This window comes from Rana temporaria, chromosome 2, assembly GCF_905171775.1.
Source record: "Rana temporaria chromosome 2, aRanTem1.1, whole genome shotgun sequence".
Classification (NCBI taxonomy): Eukaryota; Metazoa; Chordata; class Amphibia; order Anura; family Ranidae; genus Rana; species Rana temporaria.
In genome coordinates this window covers 101,138,222-101,164,129 of record NC_053490.1, presented here as the reverse complement: position 1 = coordinate 101,164,129, position 25,908 = coordinate 101,138,222, and the positions used below count along the sequence as shown (strand labels likewise).

At 40.6% G+C, this 25,908-nt stretch overlaps 1 protein-coding gene across 1 annotated transcript; it reads left to right on the top strand.

The window, feature by feature from the left end:
* Positions 1 to 6,236: 6,236 nt before the first annotated feature.
* LOC120929293 (keratin, type II cytoskeletal 5-like) lies at positions 6,237 to 23,560 on the top strand. Its single transcript, XM_040340620.1, has 9 exons — positions 6,237 to 6,809; positions 7,442 to 7,671; positions 10,000 to 10,060; positions 11,584 to 11,679; positions 12,680 to 12,844; positions 12,986 to 13,111; positions 15,748 to 15,968; positions 21,177 to 21,205; positions 21,350 to 23,560. The coding sequence occupies exons 1-9, from the start codon at positions 6,330 to 6,332 to the stop codon at positions 21,631 to 21,633; spliced, it is 1,692 nt and encodes a 563-aa protein (XP_040196554.1). The 5' UTR covers positions 6,237 to 6,329; the 3' UTR covers positions 21,634 to 23,560.
* The last annotated feature ends 2,348 nt before the right edge of the window (positions 23,561 to 25,908 follow it).

Sequence of the window (25,908 nt, the reverse complement as noted above, 5' to 3'; positions counted from 1 at the left end):
CTCATTGATTTCAATAGGCAGGGGCGCTTTCGAATCAGTGTGTACACTCGCAGGACTTTTTTTTAATGTCCTGCCAACGCACCGATCCAGTGTTAAAGCACTCGGGCTTTCACATTGGAGTGCACTATTTTGTAGCACTGTAGCTCCTGAAAAGTGCCTCAGTGTGAAAGTAGTCTAAGACCCCTTTCTCACTGAGGCGCCTGCAAAAGTGCCCTGAAAAAGCCTCTCGATTCACTCCTGTGTGAAGAAAGCCAGAGGGCTTTAACACTGGAGCGGTGCGTTGGCAGAAAATGTCCTGCAAGCAGTATCTTTGAGGTGCTGTAGGAGTGGCTCCTAAATCGCCCATTGAAATCAAAGTGGCGCTTTGCAGGTGTTTTTTAATCCTTTCTCGGCCGCTAGCGGGGGTTAAAAGCGCCCCGCTAGCGGCTGAATAGCTCCGCAAAAAAAGACGGTAAAGCGCCGCTAAATATAGCAGCACTTTACCACCGACGCCCCTACCCCCCCAGTGTAAAAGAGGCCTTAAAGTCATCATCATGTGCGATTGTGTGTGTGTGCTAAGCAGACAGGGCCGCTGGTGATCCTACTCCCTCTCTCCCTCTGTACAGTGTCAATGGGTGCTGATATTATTACTGCAATTATGGGTGCTGATGGAAAATGTAATATCTTGCGCCAATTAAATAAATAAATTAATTAATGTGATAAACAACACATAAGCAGCTCCCCTAAAATTGAGACCTCAGTCAAAGGTCAAAATTTAGTGGAAATGGTATGGAGGGGGCGCTATAACTAGATAATTTGTGAATCAAAAAATAAGTGATACCTAAAAAATATATCAATATAATTAATAGTACAATCAGATGGTCTGTCTGAACCAACAATGGTGAACTAGTGAACATAAACATAGTTAAAGAAATAATTAAATAAATAAGTGAATAAATGAATAAATAAAGTCCATTCAAAAGTGTTGAATAAAGTCCATTCAAAGATGTTCTAATCAGATTAAACTGAAAGAGCAATGCTGAAAATTCAGTGTGAAAGGTGTCGACCTCCACCAAAAAGATCCCCCAAAAGTGCGCTAATGGATGGCTTCTTACCATAAGATGTTGTCCTGATTGTTTAGAAAAGGTCAAATAGAGCAGTTGGTCACTAAACCAGTTCAGAGATTCAGCTCTACGTTTCCTAGACAACAGGTACTCTCATGAAATTGAACAAAGAGGGAGAAGGAAACCACCATATTGAAGTACTATTTAATAAAATGTATCAAAAATATACAGCGTCGCCAAATGGCCTCTTACTTGTGTAGTGCCTTAGACCCGGCACTGAGGCTAGTCAGCGTGGCAAGTAGACAATGTGATGAGAGTTCCTCGCTGGGGACCTCGCGTACGTTCCAAGCTAGATGAGAGTTCCTCGCTAGGGAACTGGCGTGCGTTCCAGGCCAGAGAGCCAGCGGGACCGGAAGTGCGTCGTTCGTACGTAACCAGTGCTGATGTTACTGTATTTATGAGTGCTGATGTTACTGCATTTATGAGTGCTGGTAAGGCTGCATTTATGGGTGCTGATATTACTGCAATTATGGGTGCTGATATTACTACATTTATGGGTGCTGGTAAGGCCTAATTTATGGGTGCTGATATTACTGCATGGGTGCTGATATTACTGCATTTATTGGTGCTGGTAAGGCCTCATTTATGGGTTCTGATATTACTGCACTTATGGGTGCTGGTAAGGCCGCAATTATGAGAAGATTTGTCAGCTGTTTTTTTTGTTAAGGTTATCTGAAAGATGGGTTTCAAATGTTTTGACAGGGGCGCAGTTTCAGTGCTTGCAATTGGCGCCATTTTCACCAGATACGCCTCTGGCTATAAGGTCCTGCTACATCAGCCTTCCACTCAGAAGACAGCAGGTGACTAAGAGTACCAGAGTCCACCTATAACTAAAATATTATGGTACTTTTAGGTAGACTGTCTCTTTAAGGATATTTGTATATAAGTACATTTTAACAAGTATTTTCCCTTTCTTGTGCAGGTAGTAAGCAATCTGCTTAAACCAGGATGTCAGGACTCACTTTGTCAATTACCTTAAAATTGGACTGACAAGTGAAATAAAATTTCTGCCCAAAAAGGCTGACAAATTGATGTTATACAGTGCTAATGTTAAAGGAGTTGTAAAGTCAGAAAGTTTTTTTATCTTAATGCATTCTATTACCACATTAACTAAACTAAATTCCCTTGTAAATTAAAGAGTCTATTTGCCTTTAACCACTTCAGCCCTGGAAGATTTTACCCCCTTCCTGCCAGAGCATTTGTTACAATTTGGCACTGCTTTAACTGACAATTGCGCGGTCATGCGACACTTCCTTAATGGGACTGCGGCAGCGGAGTTCAAGTTTCCCCTTAACTAAAAATGCGGGAAGGTGTTCTATTGGTCACCATTCCCTGGAAAGGTCAGATCACCTAGTATCCAGGCAGTTTGGAAAAAAAAACGGGAAGGTGTTTTACTGGTCACCTTTCCCTGGGTAAGTCAGATGATCTCCAGTAGTATCCAGGCAGTTTGGAAAAATAGCGGGAAGAATTTGAAATAAAAAGGGGGTTTTGAGCCTCTGAGGTTCAGTGGCCCCAGTAAGCACAAGCTGTGGTGTTCCCTCCCTCCCTCACTATCCGTGGTGGCTAATTATTTTGTGTCAGTGTCATCTTTGTTAGGGGGGTGATCGTTTATGAGCCTAGGTTTTTAATGACTAGGTCTCTTAAAGTTTTCTATTATCTGAGTGATTTCTGGATGAAGCATGTTTGATGTTATGGGTAATTTTCCCCATTTTAAAATATTCCAGCTCAAGCCGTAGCGGCTGAGCAGATGACGGGTGTTTGTTCATATATTTATTTATTGTTGAAGCCAATATTGTTGAAGCCAATAAAAGCTGCTGCCAATCTTTTACCCAACAAAAAAGGTGTGTTGTGTTTTCCTTTTTTTATTGTTAAATTCTGCTGACTGCTGCCCCATTATATTTTCTGAAACCTCCAGAAAGAAAGGGATGGCTCACACAGCAGGTAGTTGAGGTAACTCCATACTTTAACTCTGTTTGGGACCACTGGCTGATATTAAAAATACCAATTTGTACTTTGATGTGATCTCATCTGAAAAATGTGCCAGCACATCAGCATTAAATACAATATCAAACACAGTTTGTCTGCAGTCACAGCAGTAGACCACTTTCTGTTGCTATTTTTTATAATAAGTGCTTAGGTTTGCATGACTCTCTACTGTACATATTGTAAACCATCTTACTGTACATATTGTGTACAAAAATAATTACCATTTGTCAGTGCAGGCCATTATACAGGACATTTACCAAAGCCATAATTTGATTATAAACCTATACAGGCCTTTTCCTGCTTCTATTATCACCTTGTGTCTCATCAATATGTGGAAATGTTTCTGTTTAACCACTTCCATACCAGGCACTTACGCACCTTCCTGCCCAAGCCAATTTGCAGCTTTCAGCACTGTCGCAATTTAAATGACAATTGCGCGGTCATGCTACACTGTACCCAAATTAAATTTTTATCATTTTGTTCCCACAAATAGAGCTTTCTTTTGGTCATATTTGATCACCTCTGCGATTTTTATTTTTTGCGCAACAACTAAAAAAAAGCCCCACATTTTTGAAAAAAATTTAGTTTTTATTTATTTTTTGTTATTTTTTTTGTAAATAAGTACGTTTTCTTCTTCAATTATGGGCACTGATATGGTGGCACTGATGGGCACCGATGAGGTGGCACTGATGTGCACCGATGAGGTGGCACTGATGGGCACTGATAGGCGGCACTGATGGGCACTGATAGACGGTGCTGGTATGCTGCACTGATGGGCATTCATAGGCGGCACTGATGGGCACTCATAGGCAGCACTGATGGGCACTCATGGTTGGCACTTATGGGTGGCACTGATGGGTACTTATGGGTGGCACAGATGGGCACTGATAGGTGGGCACTGGGCATAGATGGGCACTAAGAGGTGGTACTGATGGACACTGGGTGGCACTGATGGACACTGAGGGATGGCACTGATGGCACTTCTGGGCATCATTTCAGCCAGTCAGTGCCCATTTGTGGGCACTGATTGGCATCGATTGTGTTATTTTTTTTTTATTGGTGTTTTTTTTTTTTTTTGCTCTATTGAGCACTGGGGGGCACTCCCTGGTGATCCAGTGTTGGCATCCAAGGGGGGGCGAGTGAACAAGAGCCGATCAACGGCTCTTCCTGTTTACATTGTGATCAGCCGTGGTTGGACACGGCTGATCACGTGGTAAAGAGCCTCTGCCGGAGGCTCTTTACCGAGATCGGAGATGCAGGGTGTCAGACTGACACCCCGCAACACTGATCGCCGCGATGCGTGCCCCCACGGGCGCGCGTCGGCATGAAATCCTGCAGGACGTCAATAGACGTCCAGTCAGGATTTCACAACCACTTCCCGGACGTCAATTGACTATTGACCGGGCGGGAAGTGGTTAACCACTTCAGCCCCGGAAGAATTGGCTGCTCAATGACAGGGCCATTCTTTGCGATTCGGCACTGTGTCGCTTCAACTGACAACTGAGCGGTCGTGCGATGCTGTACCCAAACAAGTTTTTTCGTACTAGTTTTTTTTTTTTGCGCTATAAACAAAAAAAGAGCCACAATTTTGAAAAAAACACAATGGCCCAGATTCACATACATTGGCGCATATTTATGCCGGCGTAGCGTATCTAATATGAGCCATGAGCCATGCTAATGAGGCGTGACCCCATGAAAATGATGGGCCAAGTGCCATACAAGTACTTAAAATGAACGGCGCATGCGCCGTCCCGTGGACGTATCCCAGTGCGCATGCTCAGAATCACGTCGGAACTACTCCCTAAGATACGACGGATCACTGCCTACGACGTGAACGTAACCTACGCCCATCCCTATTCACATACTACGTAAACGACGTAAAATACGATGGCTGTGTTCCCTGGTCCATACCTTAGCATGAGTTGTGCCTCATTTATGGGGAATAACTTTATGCCAGACGTACGACTTACGCAAACCATGTATATTATGCGCCGGGCGCAAGTACATTCGTGAATCGATGTATCTCCCTCATTTCCATATTTGAATAGGAAATCAATGGGAGCGCCACTTGCGGCCAGCGTAAATATGCGCCCACGATATGCCGGTGTAGGAAAGTTACGTCGGTCAGATGAAGCCTATTTTCAGGCGTATCTCAGTTTATGGGCACGGCGCATAGATACGACGGCGCATATTTACACTTACACGGCGTATCTCGAGATACGTCAACGTAAGTGCTTTGTAAATCCGGGCCAATATTTTGTACTTTTTGCTATAATAAATATCCCTGATTTTTTTTTTTAAAAGCACATTTTTTCTCAGTTCGGGCCGATATGTATTCTTTTACATTATTTTGGTAATAAAAATCACAATAAGCGTATATTAATTGGTTTGCGCAAAAGTTATTGCATCTACAAAATAGGGGATAGATTTATAGCATTTTTATTATTATTATTTGCTCTTGCTCTGAACCAGACTGTCAAACCATCAAATAGCTGGTATCATAACTGATCACATGTGCAGCACCATGGCAAGTACAGATCAAATAGGGGCTAAGATGGCAGCTTCCTTGACTTAACAGGATAGGAGGGTTTAGTTCCGTTTTAGGCAGCGTACGGAGTTGGCTAGAACTAGGCTTTGGAGAAATCTATTTCTCATGTTCACAGCTGTGAGTACGAGGCATAACATTGCACATTGTAATAGTTGTAGTTATAATTATTATAAATCATCAGTAGAGTGAACGGTTTAGTGCATCATTAGAAGATGAAAAACATTTAGTTACACTAAATTGTAATATAGCACTTTTTTGGTTTGTGAGGATACCTGTAAAATGATTGATTCATATGTGCTCAGGTTAATCAATGAATTATGATAAGCATTCACTCATACTACATTTTACACAATAAATGATTATGGACTGAAGAAGTGACCTGAGTATTCCTGATACATATTTTCACCTGCTAGTGTAAAAAGCTATCTCTGCATCGTTAAAGCCTCGGAGCAATGTCATTCCAGAGATTTTAGTTTAGAAAAAAAGTTGAAAGTAGAAAAGCACTGTCCTTCCTTCCAGGCATGTCAAGCATATTAATTCTGTAAATTGATATCCTTTACCCTTTGCAGGCCAAGCACAGAGTATATATAGGAGAGTTTGCAGAGGTTTGTACTCAGAGGCGTCCTGGCTCTATCACCCATCTCCTTTTTCTGTTTATTCACATTTTCATTTTTATCAACTTCTAAGCCACGATGAGTCAATTTAAGCAGTTTGGTGGTGGAGCCCAGAAGAAGGGTTTCAGCTCATTCTCTGTGTCCAGAAGTAGTGGAAGCTTTGGAAGTGCTGGAGGTTCTGGAGGTGGTGGAGGTGCTGGAGGAGCTGGTGGAGCCGGTGGAGGAGGTTTTGGTAGCAGAAGCCTTTTTAACGTGGGAGGTAGAAGGACCATCTCCATCAGTACCGCAGGTGGTCAAGGTGGATATGGTGGAGGTGGCTTTGGTGTAGGAGTTGGTGGTGGTGGCTTTGGTGGTGGAGGCTTTGGTGGTGGAGCAGGAGGATTCGGTCAAGGGTTTGGTTCTGGGGGAGGCCAAGCTGGTATTCAAGAGGTGACAATTAACCAAAGTCTTCTGGCACCACTGAATTTGGAGATTGATCCTGAGATACAAAAAGTCAGACTCCAAGAAAGGGAACAGATTAAAACCTTGAACAATAAATTTGCCTCCTTCATTGATAAGGTAAGAATCTGCTATACCACAATATACAATTTTTCTTTGGTACGGGGTTCATTTTCATTACTGGAGTTAACTTTTTTAAGTTTAATTTAATTGCAAAACTATCTAGCTCAGGCTAAATTTGTGTATGACTAATGACCAGTAGGTGATATTGAATTTTAAATTGTATTATTCTTCTTTCTGCACTAATCATTACTTTCTGACTTAAAACAGAATAATACACTTTTGCTATTTGGTCTGTACAATTTATAGGCTGTCTTTCATTAACGCAATAAAAAAGTATAAGTGCAAATGTTGGTATAAAGGCACCCACAGATCTAAAGAAGCATATTTATTGTTGGTGTTTTCCATAATGCTTAGTCCATCTTCATCTGAAACATTGACAATTTGTTTTGATCTATCTCCTTTGCAAAACATATAGGACTCCTCTATTCCAGTTTTAGTTTTGTATAGATTTGTTTGTGGGTGACCACCTAGGAATTTATCTCAAACATAGAATGTGGGGGCTACCCTTGGGACTGTTAAAATATAAGTGATATAGCTTGAGTATATTTGAATGTACTTGAAGAAATGCAATTCCTGAGAAAGGCAATTTTCTTGTAATAGTAAGTTATATTGTTTATGTTTGGCTATAGGTACGGTTCCTTGAGCAACAAAACAAAGTACTTGAAACAAAATGGAGCCTCCTGCAAGAACAAGGAGGGCAAGTCAAGGGTGGAGCCCGTGGCAAAAGCAATATTGAAGCTATATTTGATGCATACACCAACAGCCTGAAGAGGCAGTTGGATGCTTTACAAAATGATAAATACAGGCTGGATGGAGAGCTTAGGAACATGCAAGACTTGGTGGATGACTTCAAGAACAAGTAAGCTATATCCCTGGCACTGTAACATTTCATTAATGAAGTCCATCTAATTTTTTTGTAAATTGTTATTCTAGCCGTGTTATTCATTTTAATAAATACTGTGAATGAAATACAAAATTCAAGGTTAGGAAAACACAAAGGGTTTTCAAAGACAATTCTATGTATGTTTCTAGACAATTCTGGTCATATTTTCAAAAAAAGTTTAAAGTTGATTTAAACCCTCTCCTATACCCAGTGAAGTGAACAGTCTCATATGATACACAGGGCTGAAACACATTTCCTTACACAAGTTTTACATGTATATCTTCTGTCTTTAGCTTGCTATATTCTTTAGCAGTGGAAGGGGAGTCTTGGCATACACTGTGTGACAGCTGATTGCAGGGAAGACACACTCCCCCTCCAAATAGGCAGCGGAACAAAGATACTTGCAGAGCTTTGCTGTGACAAGACAAGCTCTCTGCTAATCTATTTATAGCACCCACCCAAACACAAATTTCCAGCTGCTTTTATCTCTTGTGTCGGAGAACTTGTCAGAAGTTATCATGTTGATAACAGAAGAACAGAGCAGTAGAAAGACATGGGACTTAGGCCGTTGGAGAGAGATAAGTAAACACTACAGATATACTGTATGTGCCCAGGTCAAATTTGAATAAATCGGGTTTACGTCCACTTTAACTAACAAGTAATCATGACACATGAGTGTGAACTCATAAACATAAATGCATGTCACTGGTGCAATCAGAGTGATGGTCAGTATGAAGAAAACTAAGAAGGAGCCAAAAACACACATATCCTGCAGCTGATGGCTAAACTAAAAGACCGGGAGGGAATGAAAGAGTGCAATACATTACATATAAAGGATATCTAGTGCCTGGAACAGAGGATAGCTACCTTGTAGTGCCCAAAACATAATAATGACTGATGGATATAAATTAGGAAATATAAAATCAATCACTCTAGGGAGGCAGAATGGTAGAAAGTCAAGTTAGTATGTGGGACTGTGCAGAAAATTTAAATCAGACAAGGGAAGCTGAACACAATGACAACTGCTGTGCCCAGTAATCCAGAGGTTTGGTTTATGTGTGGAGTGGATCGTAGTTGACTGTAGGAGCTGGGTGTAGGAGAAATGGTCACAAGTGTCTGGAAGAGTGGTGGCAGTTCACAATGTATACGCTGTGTTGGGGGCTTTAGGGTGAAACAAGTGAGGATAATCAAAGTCAGTCAGTTTATTGAATAAACAGATTTAAAATTCATTCAGGCAGAAGAAACTTATTAGTGGTTGGAGGCACTGAAAGGGGAAAGTGCAAAGCAGCAACTTACAGTATTGATGCTATGCAGGTGGGCTTGTAAATAGAATGAGAGCAAAGCCTCAGCCTTTAAAGTTATAAAAAAAATTGAATAACTAATATTTCATACCGTTACCATGCTCTGTGGCATGGTAATGGTATTGCATAGAACAGCCCTAATTCACCTCTACTTGGGTCCCCCGTCGGTCCTCCAGGCTCCTTTTCTTCTCCATGTGCCACCAAAGGAAGCCACTGTGTAGGCTCTATCCCAAGCCAGACTGTGTGTGTCTATAGACAGGAGCAGGAGCCAATGGCCCTGCAGAGTCCAGAGTCCAGTCCAGTCTGCTCTCAAGCACACTGAAATCGTATTTGGGGGACTGGGGGGAGCTGACAATAAAAGATTTGTTTACGTTAATGCAAAGAATGCAACCACTAATGTCTGTAATCATAAGGATACAAAGTTCAATCTATGGATGGAATAATAAGGGATCAGTGGATCATTGCTGGCTGTAGGCTGAAATTCCCTTGCTATAGCTGTAGGCAATTTATGTACCTCCTGAAGCCTGACTAAAAAACTCAAAGATTGCATCAATTCATCCTGCCTTGTTGCTAGAATGTTGCTAAGAGACTCCTAGCTCTCTTCATCTCCACCATCACAGGTGCAAACTCTTTCTCTGATTCAAACGACCTGACATGCGCTTTCTGTTCCCTGACACAGTAGCTCTGATCTCAGCGTATGCAAGCTTGCGCATGTGGAAAAGCTTTCCAACGGTCCTGTTTGACAGAATCAGTCATTAAATTGACTTCTGTGGAGCAGGAACTGCATACAAGGATCAAAATTCGGCTAGTCCCCGCTAAACCAGGCACATTTTGATTATCATTTATTGCCAGCTTTACTGTCTACATGTTAGATGATTACCTCCAACAAAAGAAAATACAATCTTTTAATTATTAACAGATAGTTTCAAAGCATATTTAAAATGACAAGTTCAATTTTTACAGGTTTGATAAAGAGCATAACTGTAGTTATTTTTATATGCAGATATGAAGATGAAATCAACAAGAGGACCTCAGCAGAAAATGACTTTGTTATACTTAAGAAGGTAACTTCATAATTTTGAGTAAAATCTAAAACAAAGTTGTTGTCTATTCAAGACTAGTGACTGACGATAGGTTTTCTAACTTTAAGAGTGAACATAGACCAGGCACAGTTGGACATGAGAAAAGGAAAGATTTTTTTCTGCCCTTTGGTTTAACTGTGTATCTAGGAATTTGTCTAAATTTTCAGTTTAGTGCACAGACTGGTTACTGAGGTGTTAACCAATATACTCTGGTGACTAGTTACTGAGATTCTGATGCATCTACTGGTAATGGATAATGCACATATTCTGTGGTTTGGACATTTAGGGGTTGATTTACTAAAAGCAAATAGACTATGCACTTTACAACGTGTGGTTGCTCCAGAGCTTAGTAAATTAGATAAAGCTTCACCGTGCAAAGAATACCCAATCACATGCAAGGGAAATTAAAAAAAAAACATAATTTTTGCTTGGACATGATTGGATGATGGAAGTCAGTAGAGCTCCCCCTCATTTACTAAGCTCTGGAGCAACTGCTTTTGCACAGTGCAAGTGCACAGTCTTTGTCTAAATCAGCCCCTTAATATTTAATGTAAATTCTTTGATAATTGCTATCTAAAGGGTTAATGTACTGTAGAGAATAGCCACAGAGCGTTATGTACATACTCTGGACACCGGGCATTGAGGGAGGTAACACACATACGGTGCAGACTGATCACTAAAGGAATATTATACATATTCTGGTGAATGGTCATTGGTCACCATTTGTTAACACATGTTGTGAGGATTTTTTTTTGCATATATCCTGTACAGTGGTCACTAAGCAGTTGATGCACATAATCTGGAGACTGGTCATTGAGTAGTAACACATATACTATGGAGAAAACAGAACTCTGAAATGTTAATGCATATACACTTGATATTGATCATTGAGGAGCTGAACTTTGGCCTGTGGCATGGACTAGGAACAAGACACAACTGTGCGTTAGAGATAGTTGGGATCATAGGCTAAACCAGGGATCAGGGACTGCAGAAAGCATTGGAGAATAGATAACACAAAGACCACAGACCAGTTGAGGAAATCAGGATTTTGTTTGGATGACAGAGAACCTCAAGGGAGAAAAGGATAGCAAGGACTAAGGGTAGAAATGCTGTGGTGGATAAGTATCTGACCGACTGGAGAAGACAACACTAACTTACTCAGTTAGCAATTCATATACATTAGACTCAGATCTGTTGCAGTTGCTTCACTGTTCAATAACAGACTGGGGGCAGTATGGTAATCAAAATACCCTGCCTAACCATTGTACAGTCAGATTACCAACCCGGCTGTACTGGCTGGTAGGGTTGTGTAAATCTTGAAACAAGATGGACAGCAAAACAGATCCTTTAGAAAGAAAAAACAACTCTCATATTTGCATTTCAACAATATGTTCAACTGTTTACCTGGAGCTCAGCTTTAATTTAATAATGGTAATTTTCTTATAAGAATCCTTCTCTTCTTAGTAACTGTAAAAAACATTAACATAATTTTGTCACCATTGTAGGATGTAGATGCTGCCTACATGAACAAGGTAGAGCTTGAAGCTAAGGTTGATGCTTTGACTGATGAGATCAACTTCCTCAGGACTCTCTACGAACAAGTAAGACATACATTATTATCATATAAGCAACATGAAGCCTATATATTAAGAATGGAAAAATAATTGACTTCACTGCTGTTTCATTTAAATAATTGCTTTTATAAAGTTTGCAATGGGAATTTACACTTGTCATTGTATAACAAAACGTGATATGTAGAAAGATCACTAAATAAATGACAAAAGACAGGCACAGTGTTATGAAAAAAAAATCATATATTGGTTTTAGTTCCTTTCATGTACCCACCAAATCCATTATGATTATGAGTTATGCTTAATGCAGGGTGGTGTAAGTTATTTAAAAAAAAAATGCTTCTGTTTATATTGAAACATCTACAAATTAACACTGCTGGATTATGTTGAAATATGACAAACAAGAGGCCATTTTGGCAAATTTCGTTGGAGCCAATGAGGAAAGCGAAAATACTGGGGGTTCCTGTGCTCCTCAATAGTGTCATTATTTTACAGAGTTAAAACAAAAATAAAATAAAAAAACCTAAGGAAGTAGATTACTAAATCAGATCAAACAACGAAATTGACAAATTCAGTTTTAGTGAAATTACACCAATAGTGAAATCTGTAAAAGCGCTGCTAAATCAGTTTTGCTCTTCCCTTCTTCAAAATGATATTTACCATGAAATGAATAATATTATTTTGGGCCTGTTATGCCTCGTACACACGATCGGAATTTCCGATGGAAAAAGTCAGACGGACTTTTTCCATGGGAAATTCCGACCGTGTGTATGCCCCATCGGAAATTCAGATGAATTCCATCGGAGTTTACATAGAGAACGTGTTTCGTGTGAATTCTGATGTGAATTTGGTCGGACAAAGGTCCGATCGTGTGTACATGGCTTTTTTAAGTATACTTCTGTTTTTTATTGACTATAAATCATCAGGATAACTTTACACGAATATTAGCTCTAAATGTTAGCGAGTTTGTTAATGAATGATCAAAATCAAAATCCATGAATGTATTTATTTCTATGTCTATTTTACTTAGGAAATGGGTCAGCTGCAGGCTCAGATATCGGACACCTCAGTCGTCCTCTCCATGGACAACAACAGAGCTTTGGATCTGGACAGTATCATCGCTGAGGTGAAGGCTCAGTATGAGGACATTGCCAAGAGGAGCAGATCAGAGGCTGAGGCTACCTACTCAGTCAAGGTGAGTTTATATTGTGGGAAATGTTCAAGGTAATATTAAGAAGCTTAAGGACCACAACTTCTATTTACTGTTTAAATTAAAAAAAAGGTTATTGTCGAATATTTTCGTCCCCATAGTGTTAATTACTTTTTTCAATAATAGGTCAAGGAGCTGCAAGCATCAGCTGGTGCACAAGGTGATGTTCTCCGCAATACCAAGAATGAGATTTCTGAGCTAAATCGCAAACTCCAGAGGCTTCGCGCTGAGATTGAAAATATAAAAAAACAGGTAGGACATTGCACATAATATTAACAGCAAATAATGTCAAAACACACTCCTGGACATTATAGGAAACCTAATGAAATAATTAAATTACCTTAACCTCCCTGGCGGTATGATTATGTCAGATTTTTGATGCTCAAAGCAGTACAATTGTTTTGCATGGAAATTTGACGCTTTATATTGTAGGCCTGTAATTCTTAGTAATAAAATACACACTTAAATCTGTCCAAACAAGAGTCTAGTAGACATCCCGGGTATGATAAAGTTTGAAACACAAAATCATAAATTCTAATATAATAAATAACTATAAATAATTATAACAAATAATAATAATATGATAATAATAAAAATTATTCAATAATGTAATCAAAAACAATGACATTTTCTCAGTTGCAGAATTTTCGCTGTCTTTCAGTGTCTGGTGACGAATTTCCCCACAAATCACTATCACTCAATTCTGCAAGTGATTCTAATTTATTATCGCTGTTTTCTAGCTGGTCTAAAACCACTTTTGACGTAAAGGGACACTTTTTGGTTGCTATGGACAATCTCCAGTTTCCAGGCAGAAAAAAAAGTATTTATAATGTAAAACTGCATGCAGGGCACTGGACAAATCACTAGGGACAAAAGGGATGTGAAATTATTTTATACAGTACTATAATCTGTAAGATTACAGTGTACTGTATGTATACTGTGGGGCAGATTCAGATAGAGATACGACGGCGTATCTCCTGATACGCCGTCGTATCTCTGAGATCTGACGGTCAGATCTATGCGACTGATTTATAAGAATCAGTTATTCATAGATCTCCCTTAGATCCGACAGGTGTAAGTGACTTACACCGTCGGATCTTAGGCTGCAATCTCCCGCCGGCCGCTAGGTGGCGCTTCCATTTGTATACGTGACGAATATGCAAATGAGGAGATCCGCCGATTCAGAAACGAACGCCCGCCCGTCGCTTTTTTTGTTGTTGTTTGCGTTCGCTTTTTCCGGCGGATAGTTACCCCTGCTATATGCGGCGTATCCTATGTTAAGTATGGCCGTCGTTCCCGCGCCGAGTTTTGAATTTTTACATTGTTTGCGTAAGTCGGTTGCGAATACGGATGGACGTAATTTACGTTCAGGACGAAACCAATGACGTCCCAGCAACGTCATTGGGAGCAATGCACGCCAGGAAAATTCGCGGATGGCGCATGGGCAGTTAAATCGGCACAGGGACGCGCCTGATTTAAATACTACACTCCCCCTAGCCGCGGAATTTGAATTCCGCCGGGGGATTTATGATCCGCCGGCGCAAGTTTCGAGGTAAATGCTTTCTGAATACTGCACTAGCCTCTCAAACTTGCGCCGGCGGATCGTAAATCAGATAGATTACGCGGCTCTAAAGACCGGCTAATCTATCTGAATCTACCCCTGTGTTTTTATTTTATTTTATTCGGCGCCAAACTCCGTCCCCAATGCGTTGCAATGCCCGCAGGTAACGGAGCTCTGCACTTGGCACTGTGAATCGAGTACACAGCCCATTGACACAGCAGGAGAACATCGCAGGATCCAGGGGACAAGGTAAGTAACTTTGCCTGGATCCTGCAATGTGATCCCGAATGTGGCTCAGGGTTACCGTTTTTGGCACTGAAATTTCACCCCAAGCCTGATTTAGGATTACCGCTAAGGAGGTTAATATGTTTATGTTTGAGTTCTAAATGCTTGGTAAAAAAAAATGATTTTTGTTATGCCTTGTCCTTATCGAGGAAATAATCAGAGTAATATTATGTAATGGGGGTGGGGAGGAAGTTGGTAACTTTTGGAATGAGGTATCTTCAGTGAGCACTGGTACTGGCTAGCAATGAAAGCCTTTATATATTGGCAGCAAGATTGCAGCGTGTTCAGTGGTTGTGCAAGGTGTGCATGGGCACACCCTAATCCACTACATGCAGTGCAGATTCTCTCTACTGCCCGGGCTTCCCCGGTGTTGGCCCCCTGCCCTGTAGTGATGCTGGCTTCCCTCCTCTCCTCTCCCCTCAGCTGTTGCAGGGATGTTTCAGGATGGAGAGTGGGGGAAGGGACTAGAAAATATGTCATTTAACAGCGCCTTCATTTTCTAAATGAACTCAGTAAACACACTCTTTCACTGTGTTCATTCATAAATGAAGCATAGTAAACTGTGTCATGCAGCTGAGGTTGCAGAGAAGGACATATGTTTTTGAGCTTTGGGTTCCAAACCCTAATGCAATAGGCCATGCACGCCTATTATTGCAGCCTTGACTGTGCAATAGAGCTGTCCAGAGCCAGGGTGTGTGCCTATACTCTTAGAAACAATTACTTTATATGCATCTGTGGGTTCAAGGTTCTGTTCAGTTGATTTAGTTAATTAACTATGCAGCTGTGCTAGGAATGAATAGAGTGCACATGGGACCTAATAAATATTCCATTACATATGAAAATAACAAATTACTGGAAGATTATGTTTTATATAAGTACGGTAAATAGCTGATGGCATGAACTGGTCTATGGAGGGCACATGGTGGAAAAACATTGCCCTGTATCTTTGTTTAAATACCATTATATGACAAAGTTATTATCGTATTCAATATTTTTCCGCAATAGTTGAGTATTAAAATAGAATTTTTAATATTTTCTATAGAATGCCAAACTTCAGACAGCCATTGCTGAGGCAGAGGACCGTGGAGAGCTTGTCCTGAAAGATGCTCATGCCAAACTTGCCGAGCTAGAAGCAGCTCTTCAGAAGGCAAAACAAGAGATGGCTCGCCAGCTGAGAGAATACCAGGAACTGATGAATGTCAAATTGGCTTTGGATGTGGAGATTGCCACATACAGGAAACTGCTGGAAGGAGAAGAGACCAGGTAAGCAATCTTTCTGCAATGTGTTTCTTAATACAATACTAATTGTTCTGTAATCTTTAGTCTAATTTATGTCACTTCAAAATAATTTCTATTATGTGTATAGTAGGGTCACAATACACTATATTACCAAAAGTATTGGGATGCCTTTACAGGCGCATGAACATTAATGGCATCCCAGTCTTATACCGCGTACACACCGTCTTTTCACATAGTTTTTCCTGACATTCAAAAAGCCGTAGTTTTTCACAACGTGACTCCTCTCCAGCCTGACTTGCATACACACGTTCATGCAAAAAAACGTCCGACCAAAGCGCGGTGACGTACAACACGTACGACAGGACTATAAAAGGGAAGTTCCTTTCAAATGGCACCACCCTTTGGGCTGCTTTTGCTGATCCTCGTGTTAGTAAAAGTTTGGTGAGAGACGATTCACGCTTTTTAGTCTTCGTGCTTTTCAGTTTGTTACAGCGTGACGAATGTGCTGTCTCCATTACAAGCGCTAGTTTCACCAGAACGATCGCTCCCATCTCATACTTGATTCTGAGCATGCACGTTTTTTTCCCTCGGAAAAGCATACACGCGACCATTTTTTGCGTAGAGAAAAAGACTGACGGGAAACGCGACAAGAAAAAAGAGAGCTGGTTTCAATTTTTTTGCAGGCAGTTCGTCGAGAAAACTGCTAGAGAGCATACACAAAACCGTTTTTCTCGACCAATATAAAAAATTGCAGTTTTCGCGTTGTAAAAAACGGTTGTGAATACAAGGCATTAGTCTGTTCAATATTGAGTTGGCCCACCCTTTGCAGCTATAAAAGCTTAAACTCTTCTGGGAAGGCTGTCCACAAGGTTTAGGTTGTCTATGACATTTGTAAGGTCAGGCCCTGATGTTGGATAAGAAGGCCTGGGTCGCAGTCTCTGCTCTAATTCATCCCAAATGTGTTTTGTTGACTTGAGGTCAGGACTCTGTGCAGGCCAGTCAAGTTCCTTGCTTTGTGCACTGGTTCAAATCATTTGGTGGAAGGGGGATTATGGTGTGGGGTTGTTTTTCAGGGGTTGGGCATGGTCCCTTAGTTCCAGTGAAGGGAACTCTTAAGGCATCAGCATACTAAGACATTTTAGACAATTTTATGCTCCCAACTTTGTGGGAACAGTTTGGAGATGGCTCCTTCCTAAACCAACATAACTGTGCAACAGTGCCAACTCAATTCTGAACCCTACGGACTAAGGCCCCGTACACACGGCCGAGGAACTCGACGTGCCAAACACATCGAGTTCCTCGGCCAGTTCAGCCCTGAAGCCACCGAGGAGCTCGGCGGACCGAGTTCTCCCATAGAACAACGAGGAAATAGAGAACATGTTCTCTATTTCCTCGCCGAGGTCCTCGTCGGCTTCCTCGGCCGAAAGTGTACACACGGCCGGGTTCCTCGGCAGAATTCAGCCAGAAACTCGGTCGGAACCTGAATTCTGCCGAGGAAACTGGTCGTGTGTACGGGGCCTAAGACTGGGATGCCATTAAAGTTCATGTGCATGTAAAGACAGGCGTCACAATACTTTTGGTAATATAGTGTATATATTATGAGGGCCTACTTAATTTATCCAGTAGAGTTGTTGGTAGATCTAAAAGAGCATATACAAACAGATTGTAATGTTTGTGGTGAGCTTTACTTATTAGAAAGAATGAACATATGAGCTTATGGCAGCAGTGCACAAAAGGCAACACCACAGTCATATATTTAAAAACCCTACTTGCTTTTTGACCACCTTAAAGGAGAAGTCCAGCCTGAGCTTGTTTGGCTGGGCTTCTCCTCTGGGTCACAGGAGTGCAATTCGTTTTGCACTCCTGTGACCCGTTTTCAGCGGAGAGTGGTCTGAATTCTGCTCTCCGTCGATGTCACTGCATTCAGTTTAGGCATCACGTCATCCTGACTTCCCAAGTCTGGATCCATCAGCTGCCTTGATAGATGGCAGTCTCAGCTAGCCACTGAGACGCTAAGACAGACGCTCCCCGCCCCTCCACAGCTCAGCGCTTCAACGAGCATGGAGGAGCAGAGAGGAGAAATGCTGACTGACAGTTAGCAGCTCTCCTCTCTGGGATCTGTGAAAACCAAACCATCAGCGGTGTTTGGTGGCTCGGTTCTCAGTGCAAAGACAGCGGGGGACAGATGCAACATCGGTCTGATGCTGCATCCACATAGGTAAGTAGGAATCTTTAATTTAAAAAAAAAACATACTTCTCTTTTAATGCATTTGTGAGTGAAGTAAAGTGCAGCTAGGACCAAACTATGTACCCCAAACTATTTTTAACAAGAAATCAATTTGTTTTAAACATGTCATCAATAACCCATGTAGCTGAACATTTAGAACCCCATTGACGTCAATGGGACTCGAACGTTTGAATTCAAATGTGCTAATTTTAAAGCCTAATATGCAAGTTATTGTCGGAAAACGGGTTTGGGGACCCGGGTCTTGCCCCAGGGAACATGTATCAATGGAAAAAAAAGTTTTAAAAACGGTTGTTTTTTCTGGAGCAGCGATTTTAATGATGCTTAAAGTGAAAAAAAAATGAAAAATTCCTTTAAATATCGTACCTGCTGGGTGTCTATAGTAGTGGCACGTGTTTAGAACTGTCCCTGCACAAAATGAGATTACTATAAGAAAAAAAGTAATTTAAGACTGCTTGCGGCTTTAATGTAATGTTTGGTCCCTGCAATATGGATGAAAATCACTGAGAAAAATAGCATGGGTTTCCCCACCCCCCTCCCTCCAGGTCATTACAAGCCCCTTTGGCCCTATATACTTTGAACAGAAGTATACAGGCGGTGTAAACAAGACAGGGACTGTAGGTTTGTTGTTAAGTAGAATCTATTTGTAATTTTCAACTGGTACTTCTTTAAAATGTAGCTTCAACCATAAAATCTTTTTTTAAGCTTTTCTGAAAACATAGAGACCAAGTAGCTTTTTGTGCAAACTACAGAGCACAAGTGCAGCACACACCAAGTAGGTTTAGGTGCAAACTACAGAGCACAAGTGCAGTACACACCAAGTAGCTTTATGTGCAAACTACAGAGCACAAGTGCAGTACACACCAAGTAGCTTTAGGTGCAAACTACAGAGCACACGTGCAGTACACACCAAGTAGCTTTAGGTTTAAACTACAGAGCACACGGGCAATACACCACGTGAGAATACTGCAGCTAGCACAATCAACTGCCTGACAGTAAATTAGGAAGAACTGATCTAGCTAAACTATACAGTGTATAAATATATGTACAACACCTGGTATGTATATATATCCTCTACACACTGTGACTTTAAAAAAAGACACTCTCTCTCGCTCTCTCTGACAGATCTCTAACCAGCACCGTAACACACTACACAAGGCCACCGTGCAGGCAGCCTTTTATAGTGTGGGGCGTGGACTAAAGCCCTGAGCCATAATTGGCCAAAGCCACCCTGGCTTTGGCCAATTATGGCTCTCCGTTTTTTGCGCGCTGTGATTGTCCAAGCATGCGGGTCATAGTGCATGCTTGGCCAATCATCAGCCAGCAATGGCGCAGTGAATTATGGGCCGTGACGCGTCACTCGAATTTGGCGCGAACGGCCCGTAACGTTCGTCTTTCGACGAACGATCGATGTTCGAGTTGAACCCATGTTCAACTCGAACAACGTATGTTCGATCGTTCGTCGAAAGACGAACGTTACGGGCCGTTCGCTGGCTGATGATTGGCCAAGCATGCACTATGACCCGCATGCTTGGCCAATCACAGCGCGCAAAAAACAGAGAGCCATAATTGGCCAAAGCCAGGGTGGCTTTGGCCAATTATGGCTTAGGGCTTTAGTACACGCCCCACACTATAAAAGGCCGCCTGCAGGGCGGCATTGTGTAGTGTGTTACGGCGCTGGTTAGAGATCTGTCAGAGAGAGAGAGAGAGAGTGTCTTTTTTTCTAGGTAGATAGAGCAGGCAGGCTAGTCAGTTAAAGTTACAGTGTGTAGAGCAGGGATCCTCAAACTATGGCCCTCCAGCTGTTGCAGAACTACACATCGCATGAGGCATTGGAACACACTGACATTCACAGACATGACTAGGCATGATGGGAATTGTAGTTCCTGAACAACTGGAGGGCCATAGTTTGAAGACCCATGGTGTAGAGGATATATATACATGCCAGAAGCTCATCCCTAGTCCATAGTATGCAAATGTTTTGTAACAGATAAGGAGGCAGTGGTTAGTGTTGAACTGCAGCAGTACATCTGTATTTTTATATATATATATATATCCAATGAAATGCAGCTTTCAGTTCCACATTTTTATTGAATTTGCACAGCAATAATGCACATTGTCTGTAACAAAAGGGGTAAACTCTGTACAAGAGGACATCTTATTTCATGGGTTTTTGAGCAGCATGATAACAAATGCAGCTTGGAGTGTAAGCCATTTCAAACATATTCAATCATAAAAATCATATCTTTCTGTCTCTATCCTGATCTAAAGTTTAAAGAACTTCTTAAAACCTGTATTGCCCTTGAGTCACCCAGTTCACAGGTGGCATTATACATCTAATAATTTTCCTGTTTTTTACTGCTGACATTTTACAGTTTGAACGTTTTCTTAGAAAATTGTAAAACAAACGGTAAAGCATTCTATGGCATTCTCACTGGTTACCATGCACAGCTTCACCAGATTTTTCACTTTCCGGTTTTAGTAAACCAACCCCATAATATATTTCAGTTTGGGTTAGAACTACAGAGCAACTCCCTGTTTTCTCATCACCTTAACATAGGGAAGATGTGTTCTGCACCAGTACTAGATTTCTGCCAGAATCAATATTTAACAGATAATTAGAGAATTTAGGGAATAAATAAGAGAAGTTCATTGTTAGGGTTCACGTACACTTTAGTGACTTTTTTCATTCAACAGGTGTTACAAGGTTTTTCTATTGGAGTATCATAAATCAGCATTTAGATATGGCATCATTTATCTTTTTTTTTTCATAATTATGATAACATACAGTAGTTAAATGACTACATGCTGTATTGCATTTTTTCCTGATAAAATGATAGAAAATTAGGTGAACATATTGTATAATAATATAATTTCTCTATTTTCATAGGATTATATGTTCCTAGAGCAATATTTTGCAATAAACAGAATATTTTTGCAGACTGTCTATTAAAACAAAACTATTGTTTCTTTTTGAATGTTTTTAGGTTGTCCACAGACAACAATTTCAGCATTTGTAAGTATTCTTTAGATACTTTTTTTTCTTTGGTTTTCTTTACATACATTGTTATATCTGATATAACAATGCATGTATATGCAATGTCTTATGTATCAGAGATATTTATATATGAAATTAAATGTAATATTATGTTCTTTACAGCTGTGGTCAGTGGAAAGACCTCCCTGGCATCTGGAGGCGGTGGAGCCGGAGGAAGCTATGGCGGTGGCTTCGGCGCTGGCAGTGGCTTCGGCGCTGGTGGTGGCTTTGGCGCTGGTGGTGGCTTCGGCTCTGGTGGTGGCTATGGTGCTGGCGGCAGCGGTGGTTCTGCTGGAGGCTTTGGATTCAGCTCTGGCAGCTCTTCGGGATATGGAATATCAGCTGGCGGTGGCGGTGGCAGTGGCAGCGTGAGATTTGTGTCCAACCAATCAAGCTACAGAAGTTAAATCTCTCATGCTCCACTTTGGCACAGTTCAAATTCCTTCTTTTGCTTACCACTAAATTGAGTTACTGCGTTACCACCAGATTATTCTCTATTGCTATTCCTTGGTTTGTGCTACATTTGGAAACTAAGTAGAAACACATTTTTCATATAGGATGAGGGTAGGGAGCATGGGCACTCACTTTTTTTTTAGTTGTGAAAGCTTTACAATATTTCGGCCTGCATCAACCACATCTCTAAGTGTCTTCATCACCAGAAAGGACCAGGCCTAGTGTCTACTTTCCTTGTCCTTATTAAAACTCTATTATTTAAATGCAGGTGAATTGACATAACTTGTTGCCTGCAATTTTTCAGTTTCCAACTGTATTCCCAACTGTATTATCCCAGCTAAGGCTTTAAATACTATTTTCTACACATTTCATGCCTTTTCCCCAATGGCAAAAGCCTTCTGCTTAAAAGAAAAAAAAAATCAACCTATAAAAAAATAATTTCGAAACTTCATGAACAAAACTGAGCTGTATTTGACATCTTAGCAGCTACAACAATGTCAGATACTGAAGCTTGATACATGGGCTTATGTAATACAACAGCAAAGAGTATTCAGGTTTTGTTTTGTGTAATCAGACATATGTAAGGTGATAAGTAGTTTGTAGAAAGGCTAACTCATACCATTGCTCTTAACATTATGTAATTAACTAATCCAACACAATAATTTGCTTATAAGGCAGGGTAAAAATGATTGTCAATTTTGGATTTATAATTAGAAATTGTAGGTCCATGTCTAAGAGTGCTAATGTGCAAAAGGCGCACTTTCCTTGAATTTTTTCCTCCGTCCATGCCATCTACATCATAATATGAAAAATTCTGTATTTCACTGACTTTTAAAAAAACTTTGTCCAGCGAGCACCTATACCAAAGTGCATCCATCCCAATTGCCAAACAGGAGCCGAAGGTTGGTATACTGCAGCCATGCAGTCCCATAAGAGACAGAATTCTATATACTGCTCCGGAGAATAAGAGGAGCAATCATTACCCAACCTTCTAAATATGATGGGATTCTTGCAAAGGTCATTCAGATGCTGTTTAGTCATTAAAAAGGAAAGATGGGGAAAGAGGAAGCTTAGTATGGTCCATAGAAACATGAAACCTGCCTAACATAGCACCTAAGTTAGTTTACAGTATGGCTGGTATCTGTGTATTGTGGTACCTGAATACCACTAAACATGACAACATAATGTATATAGCATGGTATATGTCAACATAGCACCTCATTAATATAATACATGCTAGCAAAGCACCCATGTAAAGTGGCACTGTGACATGGTTGATTGCAGCAAAGCACTGTATACCATAGCACCTGTGTAAAATGCGACTTCAGAAACAAAATATAGGGCAACAAGAAGCTTCTGTAATACATCACCTATATTTAGAATGTCATCTTTTGGTCAGTGCTTCAGGCTCCAGACGTTTTACACTCACAGGCTCCTGAGCTAAGTACCTTGTCCTATTCTTTGGTCTTAAATGAAGCCATGCAAAGTGGAAGGATAGTATGTGATATGTTGTAACTTTCTGCAATCAATCACAAACCATCTCTCAGCTAATTTGTCAACAGTAATGTGAACAATGATAGGTTTCTATTGTTTACTGTAATTCGCAGGTCATCTATGCATTACTACTGTCTTACCGAATAGGCTGCATATGTAAAATTGCACTGGTCTGTAATAACCAATAAAATCTCAGTTAACGGTAATGAGACCAGAATAAGATGATGTGTGGTTGCTTTACTATGGGTAAATGATTATGATACACTATGATTTATTCTACTGCCTTATTAAGCAACAAACATTTAGATGTACACGGTTGCTGCTGTATGAGTTTACATCTGCTCTGCATTTTGTAACACAAATAAAGGAAGATCTTTCATATACAAACCTTCATGCCTTTATTCTCCTAACTTTTGAGTCTTCACGTACTTGGCTTGGTATAATTAAGGATAACTAGCTGTAGCCTATAGCATTTAAATAATGTAAAGCCAAAATGTTTTATATTTCGTTTTTGATAGAGTGGAGAAGGTAAGGGTATATAGGTCTAAGGGTCCATGGACCTTTCACATGGGCTTTCTTATCAGATTCGCCTGTCAGTTTTTCAGGTGGACCTGATCGAAAGTACATCTGGCTACCCATAGAGCTACCACTGGTTCGTCCATGCAGACACAAACTCAACTCTGGTTCGGCTCTGGTTCAGCAGGTGATCTATTAGTAGATCCCAGCTGAACAAAACAGAGCAGCTCCATGTGAAAGAGCCCTAAGAAGGGAATACCCCTGACTATTTTGAGATTTTCTCTCACTTCCTGCTGCATTTCTAAAACAGGAAGTGAAGTGTAATCTCCCAAATGGAAAGCATACTGCAACAACTGATAGGGATTTTATCCATTCTCTATTACTCTACTAGCCAAAATTAGAAAAAAAAAATCTATACTAACAGTAAAAATCTAATTTATGTTTGCTCAATTTGGAACCAAGAATGAGGAATTGCTACTTGTCTTATAAAACTGCCTTTAAGTCTTGAACAACACACATTTGCTATAAAGAAGCGTAGTCAGTAAACAAGCCAAAGTTTGGTAGCACGTGGTTGCAGGTTGGGATCAAGTGGAAGACTAGCCAAGGAACAAGCCAAAGGTCGATAACAAATGGTTGCAGGTTGGGATGAAGTAGAAGTGTAGTCGAGAAACAAACCAAAGATTGGTAACAAGTGACAGATATGGTTGGCAGCAGGAGTGAAAGGAGCAAGATACTGGCTGAGGAATATAATCTGCACATTAATCTCTCAAACAGGAAGTGCAGAGACATGGCTTACATTAGGAAGTTCATGGGAGGAGCAAACAGTTCAAGGTTCCCTAGAAACAAGGTACAAGGCAAGATTGTCCAAGGAATCAGTCAGGGAGCTGTCTAGCATCTAAGGTGGCACAGCAAGACACTGCAAAGGTTGAAAGTCTAGATTCAGACCCTGAAGCAGTGTACTGTAAGTAAGTAAGTAGGTACTAGTGGTGATGGAATTTAAAAATTAATTATTTTCATTAAGAGAGTTTTTAAATAGGGAATAGCGGGGTATTGGTATCAAACTGGTCGATAAATAAGCCAACCAGTACACATAAATTTGTCTGCTACTACTTTATGTAGCAAGTTCACAGTCTGCACATTTTAGCTGTTGCTACTGGCATGATTTTCTAACCACCCACAACAATTACATTGTGGATGAGGTGGCACTGGAATGTTGTTTCTCAGTGTCACACCCACTGCCACTCTTCTGTGTGTTTTTTTTTTTACATTAAGTTGACAGCCTGCATGGCAAATTGAGTGTCTGTCTGACTGACATCCAAAGAATATATTTTGATAGGAACATATTTACCGTGTGCTAGAATAACTTTCAGAAAAAGAAAGAAAATACAAGGACAGTATTTACTACACAGAGATATCAGTTCTCATAATTTCAATAAAAGAGCAGAAAGTGAGTCTCAATGATCAACCCGCTTCCTATAGGAATGAATACAAAATCTACTGAGCATACGCAGGCCCAATCATGAAAGATCCCATGACGGGACTGTGAAACACCTAACAACCCACAACGAAGATCTTTGTGAACCATGAACAAGTAAGTCGTAGATTTTGGTGAATTTTTAGGAGGAAGGAACAATATTTGCAGGGTTAATATAATTAGGTATAACTGTTTTTTCAAGTAGAACTGCAGATAGCCTTGCAGGAATGAAAAATAGCAGTTTGTTATAGACAAGACAGCAATGACCAATGTCCTCAAACAACAAACTAAAGTTAATGACAAAAAGGCCTTCATAATACAGTTCCATGGTCACATAGTTTAAAAGGTTAAAATAAACCCAGGTCCATCCAGTTCAACCCGTGTGTGGGTATGTGTGAGTGATTTTTATTCTCTAACAATTTTCATAGCCCTGTATATTCCGCTTCCTGGAAAAGACATCTACCAGTAAATGTTTTTTGAAAATGTCAACTCTCTCAGCTAGTACCACTTCCCAGGGGGGAGAGTTCCACATTTATTACTGCTCTAATAGTAAAGAACCCTTTCCGCAATCTAAGGTTAAGGGCTCTTTCACACATGCAGACAGTATGTCCGTTTTTCATCCATCCGTTTTCGGATTAAAAAAACAGACATACACGTATCCCTATGAGATTGCGGGTGTCAGCGGATGAACATCTGCTTACATCCGATCTAATCGGTCTCCGTTTTTGCAGACGGAGGAAAATCC

Coding starts and splice junctions, on each gene's coding strand:
- LOC120929293 (XM_040340620.1), top strand. CDS start 6,330: ATGAGTCAATTTAAGCAGTTTGGTGGTGGAGCCCAGAAGAAGGGTTTC. Junction 7,672..9,999: donor GTGGATGACTTCAAGAACAA/GTAAGCTATATC, acceptor TTTTATATGCAG/ATATGAAGATGAAATCAACA. Junction 13,112..15,747: donor TTGAAAATATAAAAAAACAG/GTAGGACATTGC, acceptor TATTTTCTATAG/AATGCCAAACTTCAGACAGC.